Below are 22,388 nucleotides of genomic sequence, written 5' to 3' on the forward strand. Positions count from 1 at the left end.
AGCTTTGCAAACAACTTAAGGACAGAGAAAAATGCTTACTAAAAATACAAGTAGCAAGCAGATAGCCAAATTTTCTCTATGATAGTAGATGGAATAATCCCTCAACACTTTGAAAGCTAAGAAAAACAGGCAGGTATGATCTCATCCAAAAGCAGAACACAGCAGAGGACAACAGAGGATGAGAAGGTGAAAGGCAGAGGACAGACACCCTCTCCAAAATTCTCACCAAGTTTGACCTATGCTGTATAACCCAACCAAGACTATAACTAAGTACCAATCAACGTGTAAGATGAGGAGAACCACACAATATCATGGTTTCTGTTTGTTTGGCCCCAAAAGGCTGAACTTTACAGATACTATGCAGAAAGTATGCAGATGAGGAAATTCAGAATATAACAACTTCAGAGATCAAAGTCAATAACCGACAATTACTGCATAAGGAACAAGAAGTTAGTAATGCTGTTGTCCAGTGTTCAAAGAGGCAGGCAGAGGACTTGTGGGGATGGGGGAGGGATTGAGAACTGCATTTAAATTCTGTCACTCAAGGTGATGCTCAGATCAAGAGTAAGAGATAACAGATGCCAGTTAATTCAACAAGGAGACAGCACTGAAAAGGCTGCTGAGTTAATGTTTACAGATGACATCACTCCAAGACAAGACAGTACCAAAAGGAAAGAAATTAAAGTCCCATGGGATCTGTAGATCTGTACACAGAATGTAAAAAAATGTAGAAAAGGAACAAAGTACGCACCAAAAAATTATATAGGTAACAAAAAAGACATAGGAGTCAAAATTCAGAAAAGCAAAGCAAAGCTTCAAGACCACCACTGGCAGCAACATTATGCAAGCTGACAGAGAAAATGAAGATATAAAACCTCTAAGAGAACTTTCTAAGAACACTTTCTGGTATTCCACTGAAACCAAACTTCCCATGAGACACAGGAGATATCAAATGGGAGACAGTCCAAGATGAAAGTTCAATATAGAAATGGAGAGTCACGGCTGACTGAAAGCTGCCAGATTTTACTACAAGCAATGCCTGTGAAGACAAACATGCCAAGGTCAAAGCACCTTAGGAAGGTACTTGGGAAGTACATGAAGCTTCTTATCAGGCAGCAGAGTATTTCAATACTTTTAATCTGCAGTTCCACTGCAGTATAAAGTTTAACATCACAAAATATTTACTTTTAAAGTGTACATTCTTACATAGTAGAGGAAGTCAACCTAAAAGACCCCAGCGTCACATCAAGATCTTGACCACTAGGTTAAGAATGCGAACTTGACAAAGAGTAGAATGAATGAAGAACAGTGGAACAAAGATGGAGAATAAATGTCCACAGAAGGAAAGTAGTAGTCACAAGGAAAAAGACTAAAACTGAGCATACGAAGAAGAACTGCAAGAAAACCTGTGGCAACAAAAAGAGAATTAACCTCAAAATCTTTACTAAGATTAGAAGTTTACCATGACAAGATTTAAGGATCGATTACATTCCTTTGTTTCTCTGAACTGTTATCTGTTTAATTTAGACCTATGATAGCTCAAAAAAGCTGCAGTTAAATGTTTTTCTGCTTTTCCCCTAATATCCTTTTCCCTGAATTTATTAGCTTATTCACCAAGCCAAACTCTGAAAATGTCAAATTGTGAGAGGTTTCTGGTGATAAAGTTGCAGAGATGGCATAAGCACTGACATAGGTATTAGTTTTGATTTCACATTTTTCCCACGCAGCATTCCTTCAAGCTCTGACCAACCAAATTGCTTAACAAAAAATGCACAATAAAAACTTCTGATAAGCAGCTATTTCTATCTAGCAGGATATTTGCTAGTTTTCCTGTGCAAAAATTAAATTAGTGCAACAATTAAAATTACACTTCATTGGTGTTTGTGAGAGTCAAAGGGCTAAATCTACACACACGACAGTAAAAATATCCCTAGAGAGGAAAAGCAAAATATACATTGCTCTATATAATTACTAGTTTAGTACCAGTACATTTACAGATATGCAAGCATCTGAATTACACTCAGTTTCGTTTATGGTACATTTAGCAACAGCTGTGATATCCCACAGTAGAATACTTTCTATGAGTAATCTTAACACCTACTTTGGTGTTACTGCTTTAATCCAATGGAAATAGTTTCCTCTGCTATAGGCGCTTTAAAATAGTTTACAAAAAGAAATATTCAGTGTATTAAAATGTCAACAGAAAATAGGTATAATTTTAAACACCTAAATTGTTTCTGAAGTTGAGAAATAGTCAACCAGGCAAGACAAATAATGGAGTCTTATGGAAGATTAATACCCAAAAGAGCTACTGATACGTGGATACTTTATTCCTCTTGTTGTTTTCTTTTCTCTTTTACTTCCCCAAGACGTTTACATACCTGGAAAATATCTTCAACAAACTCAAATGCTCACTGATTGGAAAGATACTGCAAGTTCACATTAAAAAAATAATAATTGGGAAACAGGAATGCTGACACTTCCTGAGCTCACAACCATGGCTCACTGCTAGACAGAATAGAATCTTTACCAACTTTTAGCAAGCCACGAACAGGAACAAGTGTTTTAGCAAGTATACAATGACCCTATGCAAAATACTCCTCCTTCGGAATTATCACTAAATCAGTTCAAAAGATGGTAATGGGGAAATACTGCTATTTCGAAGGTAAGCATTGCAGTATAATAAGCAGCTCGAATAAAGTACCTGTATGGTTGGTTTTTTGGTGGGTTTTTTTTTTTGTTTGGGTTTTTTTTGTTGTTGTTGTTTGGTTTTTTTTCCCAAAGTTTAGTTACCACAAAAAGTTGGTTTAGTCAACACAGTACTGCAATTTTAAACATTGGGGGAGGGGGAGCTTCTAGAAGAACACATGATGATAATGTGGCTGGCCTGGCTGCCTGCCTTTCTTTACTACCCTTAAAGCATTCACCTAGGATGCCAGAAACTGAAATTCTCATCTGTGAGGTAGCCTGGGCCTGAATGTAAGTCTTTGGCATTCACTCTTCATTTCCAGGCTGCAAGTATAGGCTGAGGTGGGGTTTCCTCATTCCCTTCTATTGTTCTAGAAACAGAGAAGAGTGAAAATGACTCATGAGCTAACTAATTACCAAACTCTCCTGAAACTTTTAGTGGGCACCTAGAACCAAGTCTCTGACTCGCTGAATGTTTAAACACATCATTAAAAATGTAGAACAAGCATCAACAGAAAAGACAGAATTCTGTGATGATTTATATACTCCCCTGGAGCATTGTGTGACATGGTCCAAACTATTTCCACAAAAATTACAATTATAACTATGACTTTAAAACAACTAGGACGCAGTCTAACCACTGACCTCTAATAGGTAAAAGAATGCCACTGACATCTTTGCAGCTCTGTCAATGGTGCTTAAATCTAGCTCCTCTTTTCTTTGGGCTTTTCTTTCCTAAGAAATGATAGAAATAAAATTAATTTGTTTAAGGCTAAATGGTATATTTGTACAATGAAAACCTGGTGATAAAATACAAAATGTCTCATTATTTATTCAGATAAAAACTACACTGCAGAAGCACTTGTGCTTTAACTCACAAACCCGAGACTCTAACGCCTAGGTCAGAAAACTCAGCTTCCAATTCGAGTTTAAAAACTTAAGCCACTTGCATATTCTGTAGGCCTTCCCCTACTTTTATGTCAACTCTAAAATCAACATGAAACTCCAAATCAGGATCTTTTCGTTCTTATATTTTGAGCCAATTACTGCAGCCTAACTGTGGAAGCTTTATACTAAAAGTAGAGACAAGTCTTTTCTCATGCTAAGAACAGTAATTTGCAAATGTGGTTATATAAAGTTATTGGGATCCTTCTGGATTAAAGACAGTGTATGCATATAGACAGATACACAGACATGCAACCACATTAGTGTGTGCATGCTTATTTATCACATATGCCATAAGCATTGTAATGACTGATTTATCTGTTTACGGCCTGCAGCATGAGAACTGAAAGTCATCTTAAGTCAAACACACTCTCAACAATTGTGCTAAATTTCTTGCCTTAGTAATATCAAAAAAACCCTTTAAAATAGATTTCAAATGTACATTTTTTGCACATTTGTTTACTACTTGAAATTTGAAAAAATAGTATCGAGTTGTCACTTGTTCCTCAATAAACTGCATGCTCTTTCATAGTTTTGTAATACAAAAACTATGTTGCTTACCACTTCAGAACTCATGATATGTCTTAAAACAAAACCCAAAAAAAAGTTCATCACCTATGCCTTTGCTTTGATAACTAAAGAAAAAACTTACTTACACCTTTGCATGTCATTCTCATGATTCCACCCAAACTTATCACAGAACGGTTTGGATTGTAAAGAACCCTTAAAGACTATATAGTTCCAACGCCCTGCCAAGGGCAGGGACACCTTCCACTAGACCAGGCTGCTCAAAGCCCCATCCAGCCTGGCCTTGAGCACTGCCAGGGATGGGGCATCCACAGCTGCTCTGGGCAACCTCTTCCTCTTCCAGTGTCTTGCCACCCTCACAGTAAAGAATTTCTTCCTAATGTCTAATCTAAATTTATCTTCCCTCACCAATTCCTAAAGAGCCTAGATAAAATGCAGAACTAGGTCAGGCTATCTTGGATCTCAGTCACCCTCTGGAAGTGCCCCCCTCCACATACAGCAGAAGGAATCTAGACAACTCATGTTCCCAAGCTCAGTTTTCCCTGAGTTTCCAAAGAAAGCAAAATCTGTACGCTATGTACAAAGTACACTAGCCTGGAATAGCACGTGCCTCACTTCAAGAGGGGATTTACTTTTGTTATTCAAATATTCTAAAAGCTGAAAATACTGCTGGTCAGCATTATAGCCTACCATCTGGGGACAAATATACCCACCAATAGAGCACCTACACATCCAGTGGAAAGGCAAGACTTTTTGCCATGGCGTGGCAATGATGACCCAACATTGGTAAGTCACATAACTTACCTTTTGGCTGGACTATAACAATCCATGCATGAAACACTTTCCACACCAGCCAATCCCGAAAGCTACAGTACATCCTGGGTAGACAAAGCAGCCATGGCAACATGAACTTCAGTCTTCTCTCTGTTAAACGTGTCTTCCCAGTGACTAGAATATCAAGATGTTGATACCTGTCTTCAAAGACTCAACTAATGACACTTAAAAAAGATCTCTTGAAACTCCAAAAGGAAAACTACAGATGGTAACTCTTCTTCCTTGGTACAAAGGTACAGGTTGTTTATAAAGGAGAAAAACTATTATATAAGAAAATTCTGGAAAAGAATGAAAAATCACAGTAACTAAGAATGTCATTCTCTGTGTCAAGTCCTTCCTTGATTTTACCCATAGAAATAGGTTAAAAGGCAGGTCCTGCTTGACTAACCTGACTTTCTTCTATGACAAGGTGACCCACTTAGTGGATGAGGGAAAGGCTGTGATGTCATCTACCTCAACCTTAGTAAAGCCTTTGATACAGTTTCCCACAGCATTCTACTGGAGAAACTGGCTACTCATGGTGAGAATGAGTGTACTCTGTGCTGGGTTAGAAGCTGGCTGGCTGGCCAGGCCCAAAGAGCGGTGGTGAATGGAGTTAACATCCAGCTGGTGGCCAGTCACAAGTGGTGCTCCCCAGGGCTCAGTGCTGGGGCCCGTTCCATTCAATCTCTTTATCAATGATCTAGATGAGAGGATCGAGTGCGCCCTCAGAAAGCTGGCAGACGACACCAAGTTGGGGGACAGGATCTGCGGGAGGGCAGGAGGCTCTGCAGAGGGGTCTGGGCAGGCTGGGCCGATGGGCCGAGGCCAGTGGTGTGAGGTTCAACCAGGCTCAGTGCCGGGCCCTGCCCGTGGGTCACACCAGCCCCAGGCAGCGCTACAGGCTGGGGCAGGCGGCTGGGAACTGCCCGGTGGGAAAGGGCCTGGGGGTGCTGGCTGACAGCCGGCTGGGCATGAGCCCCCAGTGTGCCCAGGTGGCCAAGGGGACAGCAGCGTCCTGGCTGGTGTCAGAAACAGTGTGGCCAGCAGGGCCAGGGCAGTGACCGCCCCCTGGACTGGGCACTGGTGAGGCCGCACCTCGAACCCTGGGTTCAGTGTCGGGCCCCTCGCTGCAGGAGGGACGTCGAGGGGCTGGAGCGTGTCCAGGGAAGGGCAGCGGGGCTGGGGCACAAGTCTGATGAGGAGCAGCTAAGGGAACTGACATGGTTTTATCTGGAGAGGAGGAGGCTCAGAGGGGATCTTACTACTCTACAACTACCAGAAAGGCAGGTGGGTGTTGGTCTCTTCGCCCAGATAACAGGCAACAGGACAAGAGGAAATGGCCTCAAGTTGCACCAGGGGAGGTTTAGATAGAATATTAGGAAAAATTTATTCACGGAAAGGGTGGTCAAGCATTGGAACAGGCTGCCCAGAGAGGTGGTTGACTCACCATCCCTGGAGGCATTTAAAAAACACGTAAATACAGTGCTTAGAGACATGGTTTAGTGATGGACTTGGTAGTCCTGGGTTAACAGTTGGACTTGATCATCTCAAAGGTCCTTTCCAACCTAAATGATTATACAGAAAGAAAAAAAAAAAAAAGTCTTTCTTAAGGACAGGCAGAGTCTTTAAAAAAAAAGATAAAGAATACAAGAAATGATGTATTACATCAGACCAATGCTCCACCTAGTCCAGTATATTGTCTTGAACAGCGGGAATAGGAAACACTACTTAGGGACACCACAAGACCTTCACAATGCTCCTCATACTATTAACAGCATTAACAACTATATTAGGAAATGCCAGAAGTTACATTGCTGACTATTTTTCTTACCATATATTCATGGACCTGTTCTCTCCTGAAACTGCTGGTATGGTCTGCTTCCACAGCTTCCTGTGGCAGCAAGTTCCTAAATTTTGCTACCTGCAGCATAAAACACTTTTGTTTGTCCGTTTTAAAGCGATCTCCTGCTGAATCAAACAATAGATGACAGATGGTAGTTACATCATTAACATACCATTGCAATGTTCCTAAATGTAACTTTCCTAAGTAGTGAGATTATATTAAAACTTATGAAAACTGAGCACTGTCCAAAGCCAAAAAAAATTTCTATCAATGCCTCCATGGGTGTTTTGTGAAGTGATAGACAGCACATTTGCTAAGAGCAATAAAAGCAGCAACCAGCACCTGGCTATGCTATGAGATTGCACAGAAAGAGATGAAAGAACACCAAGAGGAAATGGCCTGTAACACCAGATAAGGACAGGTGAACAGGGAAACAGAGTAATAAAGTTTCTATAGACAGGTGCTGACCCTTCAAGGGTAAAATGGGGGATAAATGGGACAAGGGACTTGATTGTTTTCCACAAAGGTGGTTATCTCTGTTAGGAACAAAGCCTTCAACTAAGTCCAAAAAAACCCCAACAAGCAAAACCCATATCTTCTCAGCTCCATTCAGAGTTCTGTTAGCAACCGTACTAGAAGCATGCTAAGTCTTCCCAGTGTTCAGCTTTGATGTCAGAATGAACTGACAACTACTCAGAAACTGCTGCAACAAAGACATGTTTAAGCTAGTTCTTTTCAGAACAAACAGACCCAAGTGCTCAGCATCTATAAGAGTGAAAAGTAGGTACTTTTAAGTATTGAACTACTATAGTATAGCAGAGGCAGCACCAGGCTACAGTCCTTATGTCACGTCTGGAAACTTTTTGCTGGAATGACATCAAACTTGTTTCAGGAAAGGCAGAAGCTTGCAGAATTTTTCTTCTCATAATTTATCTCACATGTCAAGTAAAAAAACATTTTATCACTCAGTATCCTATTAACATTTGAAATGTTTCTTAAATACTTGGTTCTAGATATTATGAAGTTATTACAAGTTGTTACAAGTAATTTATAATAATCCTAGTTGTTATTACAAGTACCTTGAGATCCTAGCAGCATGGTAAAATTCAGTTTCATGTTAAATTTTTGCAATAACAACTACAAAGTATCACGAAATCTCATTTTAAAATATTGTGTACTACAAAAAGCAATGCATCAGTTTCACAGTGCAAGTGCACATCTTCAGAAAAACAATTAAATACAAGAATTGCAAATACAAGGAAAAAAATCAAGCTTCTGTCTGACCAGACTACATGAGCAAAGAAACAAAATACAAAGTATCTGTGAATCACCAATTAACTAACAATGCTGCTGAGCATTTAGGCACTGTTCATACAGTCACTTCTCAAAGCATAACCATGTTTTATTTATACTAAAAAGGGAGCCACAAGTGAAAACAAATACAGACCATACAGTTCTTACCTCTGCTTATTTTACTAATTGTTCTGCTTTTTTCAGACTTCTAGAAGAAAGGAGAAAAAGCAAAATAAGGATACACATAAAAACGCAAATATTTCTATAGACACACACAGAGGTACTCAAAGCATTCATCAGAGTGTTAATGAATAGAGGTTTTAACTCAACAAATGAAAAAACTAATGTAAAAGTTTTTCATCATTAAAAACTGGAACAGGTATCCTACATGTTTGCATACTATTACTTAGACAATACAGTAAATGAATAAAAAGGAAAAAAATGCAAAACCCAACACAATCTTACTCATTTGATCCACTATCAAGCATCTATCGAAACACAATTCTTAAAGTAAGATTCAAAAGCAATTTATATGAAGACAAACAAATATGAAAAGGGTGTTGTACATAAGATGACTTCACTGGGATTTACTCAGGTATCACATATATTTGTGATGGAATTTTAACAAAGTTCTGAGGAACAGACAACAGTGACATTGCATTTGCATCGTTAACCAGGCAACCAAAACACACACACAAAAATATCTCAGGAGGATATTAAATTGCTTCTAAATAACAGAGGCTAGGCAGAAAGATGTTTAAGAACTGCTGACTGGTAAAGAGATAGGACTGGAGAAAGAGTTCTGCACTTCCCATAAAAATAGGAAGGAAAACAGAGCCTTTGCTTATTGCACAATTTCTCCCTGGTAACAGCACCTAGTGCTTTGTTTCTCCACATATAAAATCAAGATCATATTTACTAATTGCATAAGAATGTTGTAGTATTTATCTTGGGTCAAGAGTTTTAAGACCTTCAGATAGAAATGCCATACAAGGCATTCCTTGGCAATAAGCTCATATATAGTTTTCCTTCCCTTTTGAATTAATTCCTATTTGTAAACACATTCCCCCTTCTCCCACCCACGCCCGCCCCCCCCTCCTTTTTTTTTTAAATCACGTACATCTAATCCTTTTAGTCCTACTTGCATCAGATGATCTCTTCCTCCATCTAGGTCTGACTTTTACACTGAAATGCATAAGCTCCAACTTCTTGTTAGCCATTGCATCTAGGCTTATGACCCTGTTTTGCTGGGTTAATAAAGTTTACAAAAATCCTTGTAAGACTAACTTATTTTTATGACTATACACAGCACTGCCATCTCACAGCATAATACCACCTTTTAAATTAACGTATATCATAAACAACATGTTAAGACTAATTTTTTATATAAACAAAAAGGTATGATTTGTGGTACACAGTATGATGAACAAGCCATATTTTACAATTACCTTGATTAAAACAAAAAACAAAACACTTGTTGCCCATTATGTGCCTGTTAATGTAAAAAAAAAAAAAAAAAAAAGGTGAGAAAAAAGGGATTTTGGCCTGAAGAATTATAGGAGGCACCCCTGACAATCTGAGAGAAGGTTTTGAACTCCAAAATAGTAGGAAGCCTTCATAAATTATATCCTTTATAAGAATGATAATGTTAAACAACTAGATTGAGAAAATAATGGAATTTGACAAAGAGAAACTTAGAAGTAATGAAAACAGAATGACATTACCTAGTCTCCCAGATACACTGCAGCAGATCAGCAGTTTGTAACAGGGATCTTTTTCATTACTGTAGGTATAGCAATCATCATAAAACCCAAAAAATTAGACACAGGTATCTCTGACCATACTTCTATTGCATTTACTGTGAGATCGCTAGATCTAAATGGCAGTTCTAGATTCTATTTCTTGATTCCTTGCAGTACATTTTATTTCCCCCCTTAAATCTCTTTTATACATACACAAATACCTGTTACAAATATATACATATAAATAAAAAGGGTAGATGGAAGTCGGTTGAAGGACATACATGCATATGCACCTAACATTCCTTACACTGTTTAAGGGTAGGGCTAGCTCTGACCATTCGTTCTTCTAATCTGTTAATTTGAAATTTCATTTGCAAGCTTTACTTGAGCCGTGACTAGGGTAGCAATACGTAGTAATGCTAATTTAGCAGAGAGGCAGCCATTTCCCTCTTCATATATTGTATATTTTAAAAAAAACAAGAGGAAAGGAAAATTGTCTCTGAACTAATAAATCTTACATATTCCAAAACTGTTCTCAAAGCAGTAACACTATAAACTTGTAGAAGCTACGCAAAATCACCAAGTTTTTATTACTGTAAGTTTTTAATGCACTCTTCAGCTAATAGTGGAAAAAAGAAAATAAACTGTTTTCTAAATTACAATTTTGTTCCACAACAAAACCCCAAAAAACTAATTCACTTAATGCAAATGTCAATGTACTAAAAAATCCAGCATAAGAAAGAAATCAGAAATGCTAAGTATAAGTTTATTCTAATGAGTCTAAGCATCCCTAGGATAAACTGAGATCCTAGTAATACTAGAAGAATAGTGCTATATGCAACTTGTGTCCCATTAAAGGTGTCTCATATGCCACACAGAACAGAAAGACATCATATGACATTTAGTACCACTGAAGTCAATGATCAAAATCCATGTCACAGATGTTAGACTTTCTGCTCTGGTCTCTTCTAGATGATTTTATAATGTCTGTAAAATGTTCCTGCTCTGGCAATTAAAATTTATTACCTGCAGCACTGGTAGTTCAGTCTTATCTTCTGCACCTTCAGGAACTACAGTTACAGCAAAAGCTGAAAGAAAAAGCAGACTCTTGATATTATAGGAGCTCATTTTTGTACTCGACAAAGTTCTGCAGCAAAAGAAAAAAAAAAAGCCATTTACTGCTTGAAATTGATTTCAAAGTGATTGCTAGCAACTGTCTATTCCTTTGACACATTAGAAACCTGGAAAGTGGGAAAGCAAGATAAGACTGTCCAAAGCCTGTGGTGCTCCATCTCTGATTACCTATACTCCTATGTTCTTTCAACCAGAGACCCAATTTCATCAGCTGACAATGACACCTCAGGTCCTGACTAACTTGAACCTCAAATCACACCACTAAATGAAGACATCTCAATATCATTCTAACACTGTAGACTCAGGCTGACTGACCATAGCTACATTTCAACAAGGCATTTAGCCAGGAAGAAGAAAACACAGTACAAGTAGGAGTGTTCCCCCAATTTTATCCTCAAGTAAATGTTCTGCACTTCTAGTTCGAAAGTGCACAGAGAACACCTCAATCTGCCCATTACATCCCTTGTTGACAGCTTGTTCTGATTGTTTTCCTCCTTCTCTCCCAACGTAACAGTACGTACAGCTCCAGATAAGGAATAGCTTCCCCAACACAAACCAGATCCTCTTCTACTTGACATGATCCTAATTACAAGATCAACACAAAACACCCTTATCCCACAAAATGTATTTATTAACCTGAAGAAGTATCGCTTCATACATTCTGCTTATTTGCAAAACTGAATGCAAGCAGAATTTTCATTACTTTCACTTTCTAATACGCAACTGAGAAAGAGCACACAAGACCTGACACAACTTTGAGTGACAAGAGATGCTGCCTCTCTCACTGTAGCATTCAATGACACGTGCCACGCTGCTTCTGAGATTTATAAAATGTTAATGCACATGATCCTTGAAACAAATCAGACAATACTGAGACAGTCTGGGAAAAAAAGAACTATTTCATGCCATGCCTTTAAGAACACAGATAAAGCTCTTTGGAGAATTATTTTAAAAACCTACTTCATCTTCATTACAGTACCACAGAATCGTTGAGGTTGGAAAGGATACCTGAAAATCAACTACTTGAACATCCTTCCCAGAGCAGGATGCTCACAACCTTGTCAAGTTTTGAGTACTTTCTAGTACAGAAACTCTACAAACTCTCCAAGCAACCTCTTCCAGTATTCCATCACTTCTAAGAGTAAAAAAAAGAAATAAATTCTTACGTTTAAATGTATTTAAATTTTTGCCCATGGTCCCCTATCCTGTCATTAGGCACCACAGAGAAAAGTCTGGCTCTGTCTTCTTTACTGCTCCCCAACAGGTATTTATTTACACGTGCTGGTAAGATCCTCCCTGAACCTTTACTTCTCCAGGCCCAGCTCCCTCAGCCTCTCCTTGTATGTCAAGTGCTCCCATCTATTAATAATCCTCATGGGTCCTTTGCTGGGCTCACTCCAGTATGCCCATGTCTCTCTTGCACGGGGGAGCCCAGAACTGGACACAACACCCCACGTGTGTCTCACCAGTGTCAGGCAGAGAGGATCACCTTTCTTGACCTACTGACAACACTCTTACTAATGCAACCCAGCAGGCTGCTGGCCATCTTTGCCGGTTCATGGTCAGATTGCTGCCCAAGAGGACCCTCAGGTCCTTCTCTGCAAAGCTGCTTTCCAGACAGTGTGCCCCTAGTGTGCACTGGTGCTTGGGGCGACTCCTTGCCAGGGGCAGAACCTGGCACTTCCCTGTGTTGAACTTTGTTTTCCAAGTTTCCCATTTCTCCAGCCCACTGAGGTCCCTCTGAATAGCAGCACAACCAGCTGGTGCATCAACCCCACCTACCTATTTTGTATCCTATGCAAACTTGCTGATGGTGCACTTTGTCCCGTTGTCCAGGTCACTAATGAAAAGGCTGGAGTCATTACCAAGCCCTGGAGTGTACCATGCTACTGATCAGAGGCCGTGAGCCCAGCAAGTCAGACAGTTTTCTATCGCACTGCCCACATATCTAGCCCATACTTCATCAGTTTGTGTATGACGTTATAGGACACAGTACTGAACTCTTGCTAAAACTGAGACAAACACCATCCACTGCCTTTCCCACATTCATGAAGGCAGTCATCACAGAAGTCTTTTGGGTTGGCCAAGCATGACTGCCACTTCATATAAACGTGCTGACTACTCCCTATCACCTTCTTGTCCTCCATATGCTTGTCTTGTCCTTCCTTGTTTGGCAACGGTATCCAGGATTATTTTGCTCCACCACCTTCCCAGGGACTGAAGTGATACTGGCCAACCTCTGGTTTCTCCAGATTGTCCTCCTTGCCTTCCCTGAAGGCAGAGGTGACATTTGCTCTCTTCTAGTCTTCAGGAATCTCCCCCAGTCAACATGACTTTCAAAGATTATCAAGAGCCACCTTGCATTGGCATTGTTAAACTCCATCAGCACTTGTGGGTGCCTCCTGTCAGGTCCTGAGGACTCCCATACGTCCCGTTTATTTCAATGTTCCCTAAACTGGTCCTGCTCCAGTGAAAGTAAGTCTTCCTTGCTCCAGGCCTTCCCATAATTTTCAGGGGCCTGGGATTGCTGAAGGTGGCTCTTACCAGTACAGACCAAGGAAAAGAAGGTTTTGGTTCCTCATGCTCTTCCACACCCTTCTTCTAACAAGTCCCTCGCCTCACTCAGAAGCAGGCCCACATTTTCCCTAATCTCCCTTTTGCTGCTGATGCACCTGTAGAAGCCCTTTTTCTTGCCTTTCTCAAGTTGAATCCCTCACCAGATTCAATGCCAGGTGGGCTCTGGCTTTCCTAACAGCATACTTGCACTCTCAGACAGCATCTCCATATTACTCTTGGGGTAAGCTGACCCTGTTTCCATCTCTTGTGTGCTTCCTTTTGATGTCCGAGTTTTGTCAGGAGCTCCTTGTTCATGCATGTGGGCCTCCTGCCATCTTTGCTTGCCTTCCTGCATGTGGGGATGGACCATTCTTGAACTTGTAGGAGGTGAGCTTTGAAAATCAACCAGCTCTCCTGGTCTCTCATATCAATCTTCCTGTACTGTTGAGGACAGTGGTAGACCGATTACACCTGGCTAAAAGTGACTTCTGTTGCAGCTACCCTGACATACAGTACAACTTCAACACTCACACATATTGTTTATTAAACAAGCCAGTATCTGTGAGGAATGCTCAAGTCTCTCTATATACCATTACTCTCTCTCCCAGCGATTTCAGACATGCAGCCTCCCCTTCTTTTGCAACAAATAAACATATTCAAATGACTCTGTATCTTTTACATTAAATATTCCAGGAAGACTCCTTCCAGCTAATACATTTTAATGATAAGAGCCGTTCATACTATTTTTAAACTACTGAAGAAACATTCGCTGAACAAACCAGCAGACCCCTGAAGACACTGAAAACAAAAGCCTCAAGAGTCTTCACCCAGCAGTAACCCAGCTTTTCACTCAGACAGACTGTACGAATTTATTTTAGCAACAACCATGCCATGGCCCCTCTATTACCTTAGTAGCAAATCTGTTATGCATGCATAATTTGATAGCAGTAAAGAAGTCTTCAGAAGTAAACTGGGATGCACTGGTGGGGTAAGCTAAAGTCTTACTAACGTATGGCCAAGACTCTTCTGGCTAAGAAACCTGATCTCTCAGCCTGGAAATAAATATCCTTTTCTAGGGATTTACTGGGAAAAGGGTGGCATGAAAAGAACGCGGTATATCTAGCTGCCATACAACTTACCAACAAAGGGGCCCCAGGGGAGGTAGGAAATACAATGCCTGGGCACAAGTGGACATCTCTAAGATTAAGTCAACCACCCGCAATTCACTCCCAAGAGGTTTCTGAAAAAGGTGTGCCCAGGAGTGGACGTGGCACAAATAGAAAAATTCTAACTCACTCATGACCAGATCAGTTATACAAACACAGGTAGAAACTGTAAACTCTCTGTGGCAAGGAAATCTTTTTGTTGCATGTAAAATACACGCACACAAAGGATGACTTGTGTCTGGGAGCTATCAGATGCTACCATAACAGGACAGTAACTTTTCATGTCCAAACATCATTACCAATTCAGACAACTGCAACAGATTTTTTTCCATAGAGAACTCTCAAAGACACACATCAGTCTCTGGAGCTCGAAGTACCTTTGCTAACCCAGGATCTCTTCTAGTCCCTTTGAGTTTTGATGCAATGCAAGCACATCTCAGGTGGGCCACTGACTTGCCAAAGAGCACAGAGAAAATACATTGCAAGAAGAAACTTACTAGCTGGTAGGCACCACACTAAACAAAAAGGCTAGGGTGATTAACTGTATGATTTCTCACAAACAAAACTACCTAAAAAAAAAGGAAAAAAAACCCAGCAAGGTGCTGTCTTAAATGCAACCTGTAATTTTGTATTGGTCACTTCATTTTTTAATGCCTTGTGTACTTTGAAGATTCTTAACACACAGCTATTCACATCATTTGGCACAAGCACACAGAAGCTGAATGCGTCAATTGCCAATCCTCCCCTCATTCTGCTAAATGCTCAAGAACTGAGGATAAGAAAACGAATGAAATGTTAGAAAGACTTTTAAAGCTCATTATTTTCAACGATCTTATCTTTATTTCTTTTGAAAGCAGGACTAAAATCCACTGAAAAAGCTAGACTGTATTTGGAGCCATTCAAAACCTGGAAATTTAATCAGAAAATGTAATATAAGCAGCTTCAATTCCTATTTATTTTTCTCAAGTGTTCCATTCTTTCCATTAAAATTCTGGTGAGTAAATAGACTTGCTTACATCGCTAGAAAGTAAAATTCAATCATTTATTCTCATTGTTCAGCAGCTGCACTGCAGAAATATGTGCCAACAAACTATTAGGAAAATGGACGTAAATACTGTAATATTAAACCACAATATACTGTATAAATATATTTAATGATATAGTACAAAATTATAAATGTAGAAGTAATCCTTTCTTCAGTACTACCCTTTCTACTGTAAACAACTTCTGAACATTTACAATTACATGTCCTTTAAGTGCAAAGGACATTAAAAACTGAGTCCGTTCTTTTGCTTTCACAGAAAAAAACAATTGAAATAGGAAGGCAACACTTCTGTTATCTTCCTCTTTTACAGTCTGATTCAAGGCTGACTGACCCAGAGTCATTCCAATCACCTCACCAGGCTGTGGGTCAGTTTAAATGAGCTACAAAAAAGTTACAATTCTATGACTTACATAAGGCAAAACCATGACTAGTAATAACCACTTCAAATAACAAAAGCCATTATGTTGTAAACATCAGACAAAGCATTTAAAATAGAATTGCTTTATGCTTCTAACCATAATTTAATGAAAAGCCTATTTTTGTTTTGGTTGGGTTTCCTCCCCCTCCCAAGTTTTCAAAGAACATAAGATTCTATGGATTGACATGTTTCCAGAGAAAATCTGCACTGACACTGTCAGTCAGAGAGACGGGATCTTCCACAATAAGACAGCCTGGGAGCACTAGCAAGCAAAATGAATTAGTTTCATGTATTCATATGCAAGCTCTTATAACATTTCTTCATTGTTGCTACATTTTCATTATCAAAGACCGTGGTCTAGCCAGGTAACAATGAAGACTTACAGATTTATCAGCCCAAAATGGGGAAAGAGCAAAAGGGAAGAGGAAGAGGAGAGGGCGATGCAAGTAAATTTCCAGCATCTGAAGCTTTTCATAAAAAAACAAAAGCAACTCATTTCTTTACACTGCTGGCATATATGGGAAGAAGGCTGCTGAAATCGCCACTGTGAGCCACGGAAATGTCTCAGTGCTGTGCACACCAGTGTCTTCATAAAAGGCAAGCAAAGAAAAACAGTAGAAGAAAATGCATCATCATTACCCTTCTGATTGTCTCTAAGTCAGACCAAACAAAATCGTCTGAATACTTTTTCCCATTCAGCAAGCAGCCACCTGCAAGCTGGAATTCATGGAACGACTTAACTACCAACAGACAAGCTGTTTTCTTCTGTGAGATGCAATACAAATTATTTTGGTTTTTCAAGAGCAAAGCCGATTGTTCTGCAAACTTATTATCCTGGCCCTCTCAAAAGCATAGAGTATTTAGGAAAGAAAGGCCTTTTATATAAAAGGATATTTTAAAAACTTCAAGAAAGTCACGATACTGCAAGAAGCTTCAGGTGAACAAATTCTATACAAGCACTAATCGAAACCTACTAAACAAGAGGTAACCGCACAAGCAAGAACCCAAGCTTTTCCATTTCTGCGTTCTACCTGCGCGTTTGCATGTATGTCCAAGAAACAGACACACACACGGGGAAAACTGATGCTGCTGTTCTCTGACTGCGATTGCAATCTGTTCAAGGTTACAAGTGCTACAGTACCTTGCTGAAGCACTGGAGCAGAACTACTCATCCCGGGAAGAATGAAATGCTGCTTTAGGAAGAGCAATGGACTCCTCCAAAGACCACGCTGCGTAGGTGAAAGGAAAAGTGTTTTACAAGAGAAAAATCATGGTATCACAGTTTTACTTTGCTGAACACAGGGTGTATTTGTACAGGTTTCCCCTGCAGGATTTTGATCCGCAAGTCATCGTAGTGGAAGAGAATCAAATCCAACCCTGACAAGCCTATGCCGAGAGAGACGGAAACATTCAGGAACAGAAATAATGAGAAACAGAACAGATGTAAACGTTTATTTCCCTCTCTTACACTCACGGCAACAGCTGCTAACTCCAAGAGCCTGTCCTGACCTAACTGCTGACACGCTACTAACCCCTCTCTTTTAACCTTCTCCCACCTGACCAGACACATTAAAAACGCCTCTAAAATGCAGTGATTTTCTTTTCACTACGCTGACATTTTAACTAGGCGGCGTTCCCTTTCCACCTCCCCCCGGCAACCCAGTCGGTAAGGCGCCGTTTCAAACGCGAGCACGAGTGGCTCCGCGGCGGGTTCAGCTCGCCGTGTGACTGGGGGGTGCTGGCCCCGCGCGGTGCCCCCGCCGCCAGGGCCGCCCCCCGCCCCGGGCACAGGGCCATCCCCCGCCGCCTCACACCGCCGCGGGGCGGGGAAGGGTCCCGGCGCTGCCCGTGCCCGGCAGCTCGGCGCCGGGGCCGCTGAGGGGAGCCCGCGCCGCCCGCCCGCGCCCCAGCCCGGCTCACCAACAAACTTCGGGGGAAGGGGCACCTCCCGCCTCCCCGCCCGCTTCCCCTCTCGTGGCGGGACGGAGGGGCGAGGGAGCGCCGGCAGCCCCCCCGCCAGGCTGCCCGGCTCTGTCCCGTGCCCTCCTCCCCCTCACCGCCTCCGCGGAGGGGCCGAGCGTCCCGGGTCTCCTCCCTTCACCTCGCCATGGCGGCCCGGCCCGGCCCCCGGCCACTCACCCCGGGTGCGGAGCGGCGGGAGAAGGAAGAGGAGGTGGGCGCACGCAGCGACAAGAAGCCAGCGCCTGCAGTCGGGCTCCCGAGACATCTTGGGAAGGGCCGCCGAGCCGCACGGCGGGGGAAGGAGGAGAGAGACACGGTGCGCCCGGCTGCCCGCCTCTGCCGCAGGAGCGGCCTCCGGCTGGTGGCGGCGGTGCCGCCAGCCCGCCCCTTCCCTGCCCCCCGCCGGGGCCCGGCAGGACCGGGCGCCAGCGCCGGGAGCGGGGCGGGGGCGGAGCGGGGGCCGCGGCGCCCTCTGGCGGGCAGCTGCGGGAGAGGCGGCGCGCTGCGGCCCCGCGCCTACCGCCGGCCTCGGCCCCCCGCCGCCGGGCAGCCGCTCTGCGGACCCCCGGGCCGGGCCGCCAGCTCCCGGGGGCGCCCGGAGCTCCCCCATCCCAAGGTGTGCTTATGGGCTACATATCCAACCCACAACAATCCGTAACGTTACTGATCGTCCAGCACCTCTTTCCAAAACCAATAATGGCTTTAATTCTTAACGCTCAATTACTGCCTCCACAGAAAGTCCTCCAACAAGGCTTCTCCGTCATCCAGTTCGGACAAAAGAGGGTTTTTTGGTTATTAACATCATCCTTCTCACAAATAAACTTAAATGTTGTCAAACGATACCTGGCACTCTTGACAGGAACCTGGTCTGCCATGACGAGTGGCCTAGCTGGTCTCTACAACAACCTTCACAAACCGTCACCCCAAAAGAGCATGTTACACCTCCAGACAGCCATTTCGTACCTGCCTGTGTACCCAGGAGCGGCGGCGTGGGGCACAGCAGGATGCACAGCCGTGCGACACGAGCGGGGCCCACCCTGGGACCCCAGACCCCACAGCTACTGACAACACGCCCATGGTGGTTAAAGAAATGCACACCTGTAGCCACCCAAAACTGGTTTTAGGGATAACACAGGGAACAACGAAGTAGTATCGAACATGCACAAACGTCACGATATAGACCGTAAACCTGGATGTAACAGAGCTGCAGACAAAGATCAGGAGTGTAACACCTTGTTAGCAAAATAAAAATGGTCCTGTGTGGATCCTGGAGCAAGGAAGAAGAAACCATGCACATGAATGTCAGATTTGTCTCAGCGAAGCACTCCACGTGCTGACAACTTGCTGTGACCCCCACGCACACCCCGGAATGAAACTGCCAACCTTCAGAGCCAGAGGAGCCACAGAAGGGTGAGCAGGAAAAGGAGCAGAAACCCAGCAGTGTGTATAGAATTTTCACTGCACTGTCACTCTTTCTTTTTCTGTAGCAATTAGATCTGTAATAATTACTATTAGATTCTTCACATTTCAACTATAGCAACAAGAAACTCTTGGCTTTACTAACATATCAGGCATGTTTCCTTTTTGCCCTTAAAGACGACTTTGCGCAGAACAGCTGGTGCCCCTAGGTAACAATTCCTTTCACGCTGGCTACATGTAGACATGATTTCCAGTCAGGTCTACATGTACACATTTTCCCATCAAATACTTTCCACACAGACCCCTCCTACCAACCCAACCATTCAGTTTGCACTGATCTCACTGGAGACAAACAGTGTAATGTCCATGTCAGCCATAAACCTCCCATATTTTTAATCCAGCAAGGCCAACAGCATGGGTCCCCACTTGGACCTTTCCTCAAAACTCTCAGCACTTAGATCTACTTCATTCTTTTCCTGACAGATCAATATGGTACCTTAACTATGCCAGAGAGGTGATTTTGAAGATGAATGGAAATCTTTTCACAGTGATAAATACTCACTCTCGCCACAAGTTCAGGCAAGCACATCTATATTACTGTAACTTGGTAGCAGACTTCACACTTTCCTTTAAAACTATCTCAATAGCAATATATTAGCCAGACTTCACTGGGGAACACAGACTTACTCCATGCATTTGCTACTGCCCCTTATATTGCTGGGGCTTGAAGAGAGAGGTAAAATGGGACACAAGTGTGAGCAGCCACAGCTTATTATTTGCCTTACAAAACAACTGCTTGTTGCTGACATTCTGATTCAATAAATAAGTTACTAGCCTCAAGAATAACAACTCTGATGCAAATTAGAGACTTCCATAGTACATTTCTCTTTCTAATTCTATGTGCATGCTCATTACCAGTAAAAAAAAAAAAAAAGAGGTGTGAAGTTATCCTACCATTTCTCCACCTATAACAACATAAAAGACACGAATCCTCCTGGTTAACATGTATATCTGCATTTGCTTCTTTTTCTTTACAAGTTTCAGCAGCGTTTCCTGCCTTTCTCCCATTTCTCTGTTCTGTGCTGGCTTCTGGAAGTATTCACATCACAAAGATCAAGCCAACAGCTGGGATAAACATAACTTTTCACTTTCAGAATGATTAGGATATAGCATGTTCAAATGTTTCCTCATGCAGCAAGTCAGTAAGGGGAGGCGGGGGGGGAACCTACCCAACCTTTTGCTGAGATGTAGTCAATGTTTTGGTTTCTCACAAGTTCATTGTAATAACCTCCCTAGAAATATGGAACTCGACCATGAAATCTAATGTTCTCCAACTGTTAAGAAAAATAGCACTTAAGTGTTTTAAATCTTGTATTTGGGGCTGGGATGAGAAGGGAGGAAGTAAATTTTTTTCTTGAATTCTACTCCACATACAAACTCAGACTGTATTTGTTTGCTGTTTTAACTACCCCACTGAGAATTTCCATCTCAGGAAGGATGAAAATAATCAGCTTTCTGGTAAGGAACACAGAGGTTCAGAACACCACAAAGCTTCCTTTCCTTATAGTATTACGTACATCTTACATTCATAAATAATACAAATGTAGCACTGTTGCTGTCCCACCTCTCAGGTTAACAAGAGGGGGCCTGCAAATATAAAGAAATCCTGTCAGAAACAGATACATAAAGTTATGCATATAAAATTTCTTTTTTCCTAGAAAGATTTTTTTACAGATATTAAATAAAATCAAAAATTTCAAATTAATTGTTCATCACAGGTGAGATTTTTTTTTTTTTAGAAGAAAAAGCAAAAAATCAGCATGTTTTTCCAGAATTAAAAGTAAACCTGGACTTTCTGGAAAAAGAGTAATTAGAATAATAAAGTAAGTTACTATGTCCTTTGAAATATTTATAATAGCATGCATGTTACAGCAATTTTGCATCCAAGCTATGACATTTTCGTTAATAACACTTAGTATTGTATCACAAATTGTGGGATTATAAGGCCTGTAGAATTTCTGAGATTGTTTTTTCTTACAGATTTGTGGATACCCCAATGGCTCTGTCTGCTGTTCCTATAGAAGGCCTATATAATACAGAGGAAGAAAGAAATTATGAATTGATACAATAGTAATTACTGAGTTAGAGAACTAGACTGGAACTACTTTGTTTTATTAGCTATTTGAAAAATGTTTAACTAATCCAGGAATGAGTGTACTTGTATGGTTTCTTTCAATGGATGGGGCAGAAAGGCCTTTTTAGCAGAGACAGACCTGTTAATCACGAGTTGAGTTCTGTTGCAAGCTCCTCCCTCAGGCTGCTGCAGTTTGACCTCTCTGTCCTACACAGCAAGTGATGTAAGCAGGAGCATAACTTTAAGCTATGACTAATCCTGTGGAAACCAGCAAAACCATCCAAATGAGTTCAGAGTTACAGAATTACTTTTTGAATCACAACATGCACCTGGAAACAGTTTCTTGGCTTTCGACTACTCAAGACAGTAATTCGATGATAGTTCCATCCATTAACAACACAATGTCCAGCTAATACCCTCGGAGTACATCTCCATTTGCCAAATGCGAGGCAGTGAGCTTGAACATGGGAGCTCTGATAGTCTGCCTTGCTCAGCTCTTAACTGCTCCCTCATCCCATTTGGACCACTCCAAATAGCTCTCCCCAGGAGAAATCTGCAGTAGCAGGGAAAGCCCTGAGTGCTGTAGACATGACTCAGTCAGTGGTACTCGGCCTGGGACTGGCCCCATCTTATTCAGAAGAATTTATAAAGCTGCAGTGTTGGAGCACACACGTGCTTTAAGCCTGACAACCAAACTAC

The 22,388-nt window shown here is 41.7% G+C and overlaps 1 protein-coding gene across 1 annotated transcript in view; it reads right to left on the bottom strand.

The window, feature by feature from the left end:
* The window catches only part of B3GLCT (beta 3-glucosyltransferase), a 69,844-nt gene extending 51,083 nt beyond the window's left edge, over nucleotides 1–18,761 (bottom strand). Inside the window, exons 1-3 of the mRNA XM_055802332.1 lie at nucleotides 18,314–18,761; nucleotides 10,882–10,943; nucleotides 8,282–8,321 (exon numbers count right to left, since the gene is read on the bottom strand). Of these exons, the coding sequence (XP_055658307.1) occupies nucleotides 8,282–8,321; nucleotides 10,882–10,943; nucleotides 18,314–18,746 (535 nt within the window). The 5' untranslated portion in view covers nucleotides 18,747–18,761. The remainder of the gene's footprint in view (nucleotides 1–8,281; nucleotides 8,322–10,881; nucleotides 10,944–18,313) is intronic.
* Between the last annotated feature and the right edge of the window lie 3,627 nt (nucleotides 18,762–22,388).

The sequence above is a fragment of the Falco peregrinus genome, chromosome 4 (assembly GCF_023634155.1).
Source record: "Falco peregrinus isolate bFalPer1 chromosome 4, bFalPer1.pri, whole genome shotgun sequence".
Lineage (NCBI taxonomy): Eukaryota > Metazoa > Chordata > Aves > Falconiformes > Falconidae > Falco > Falco peregrinus.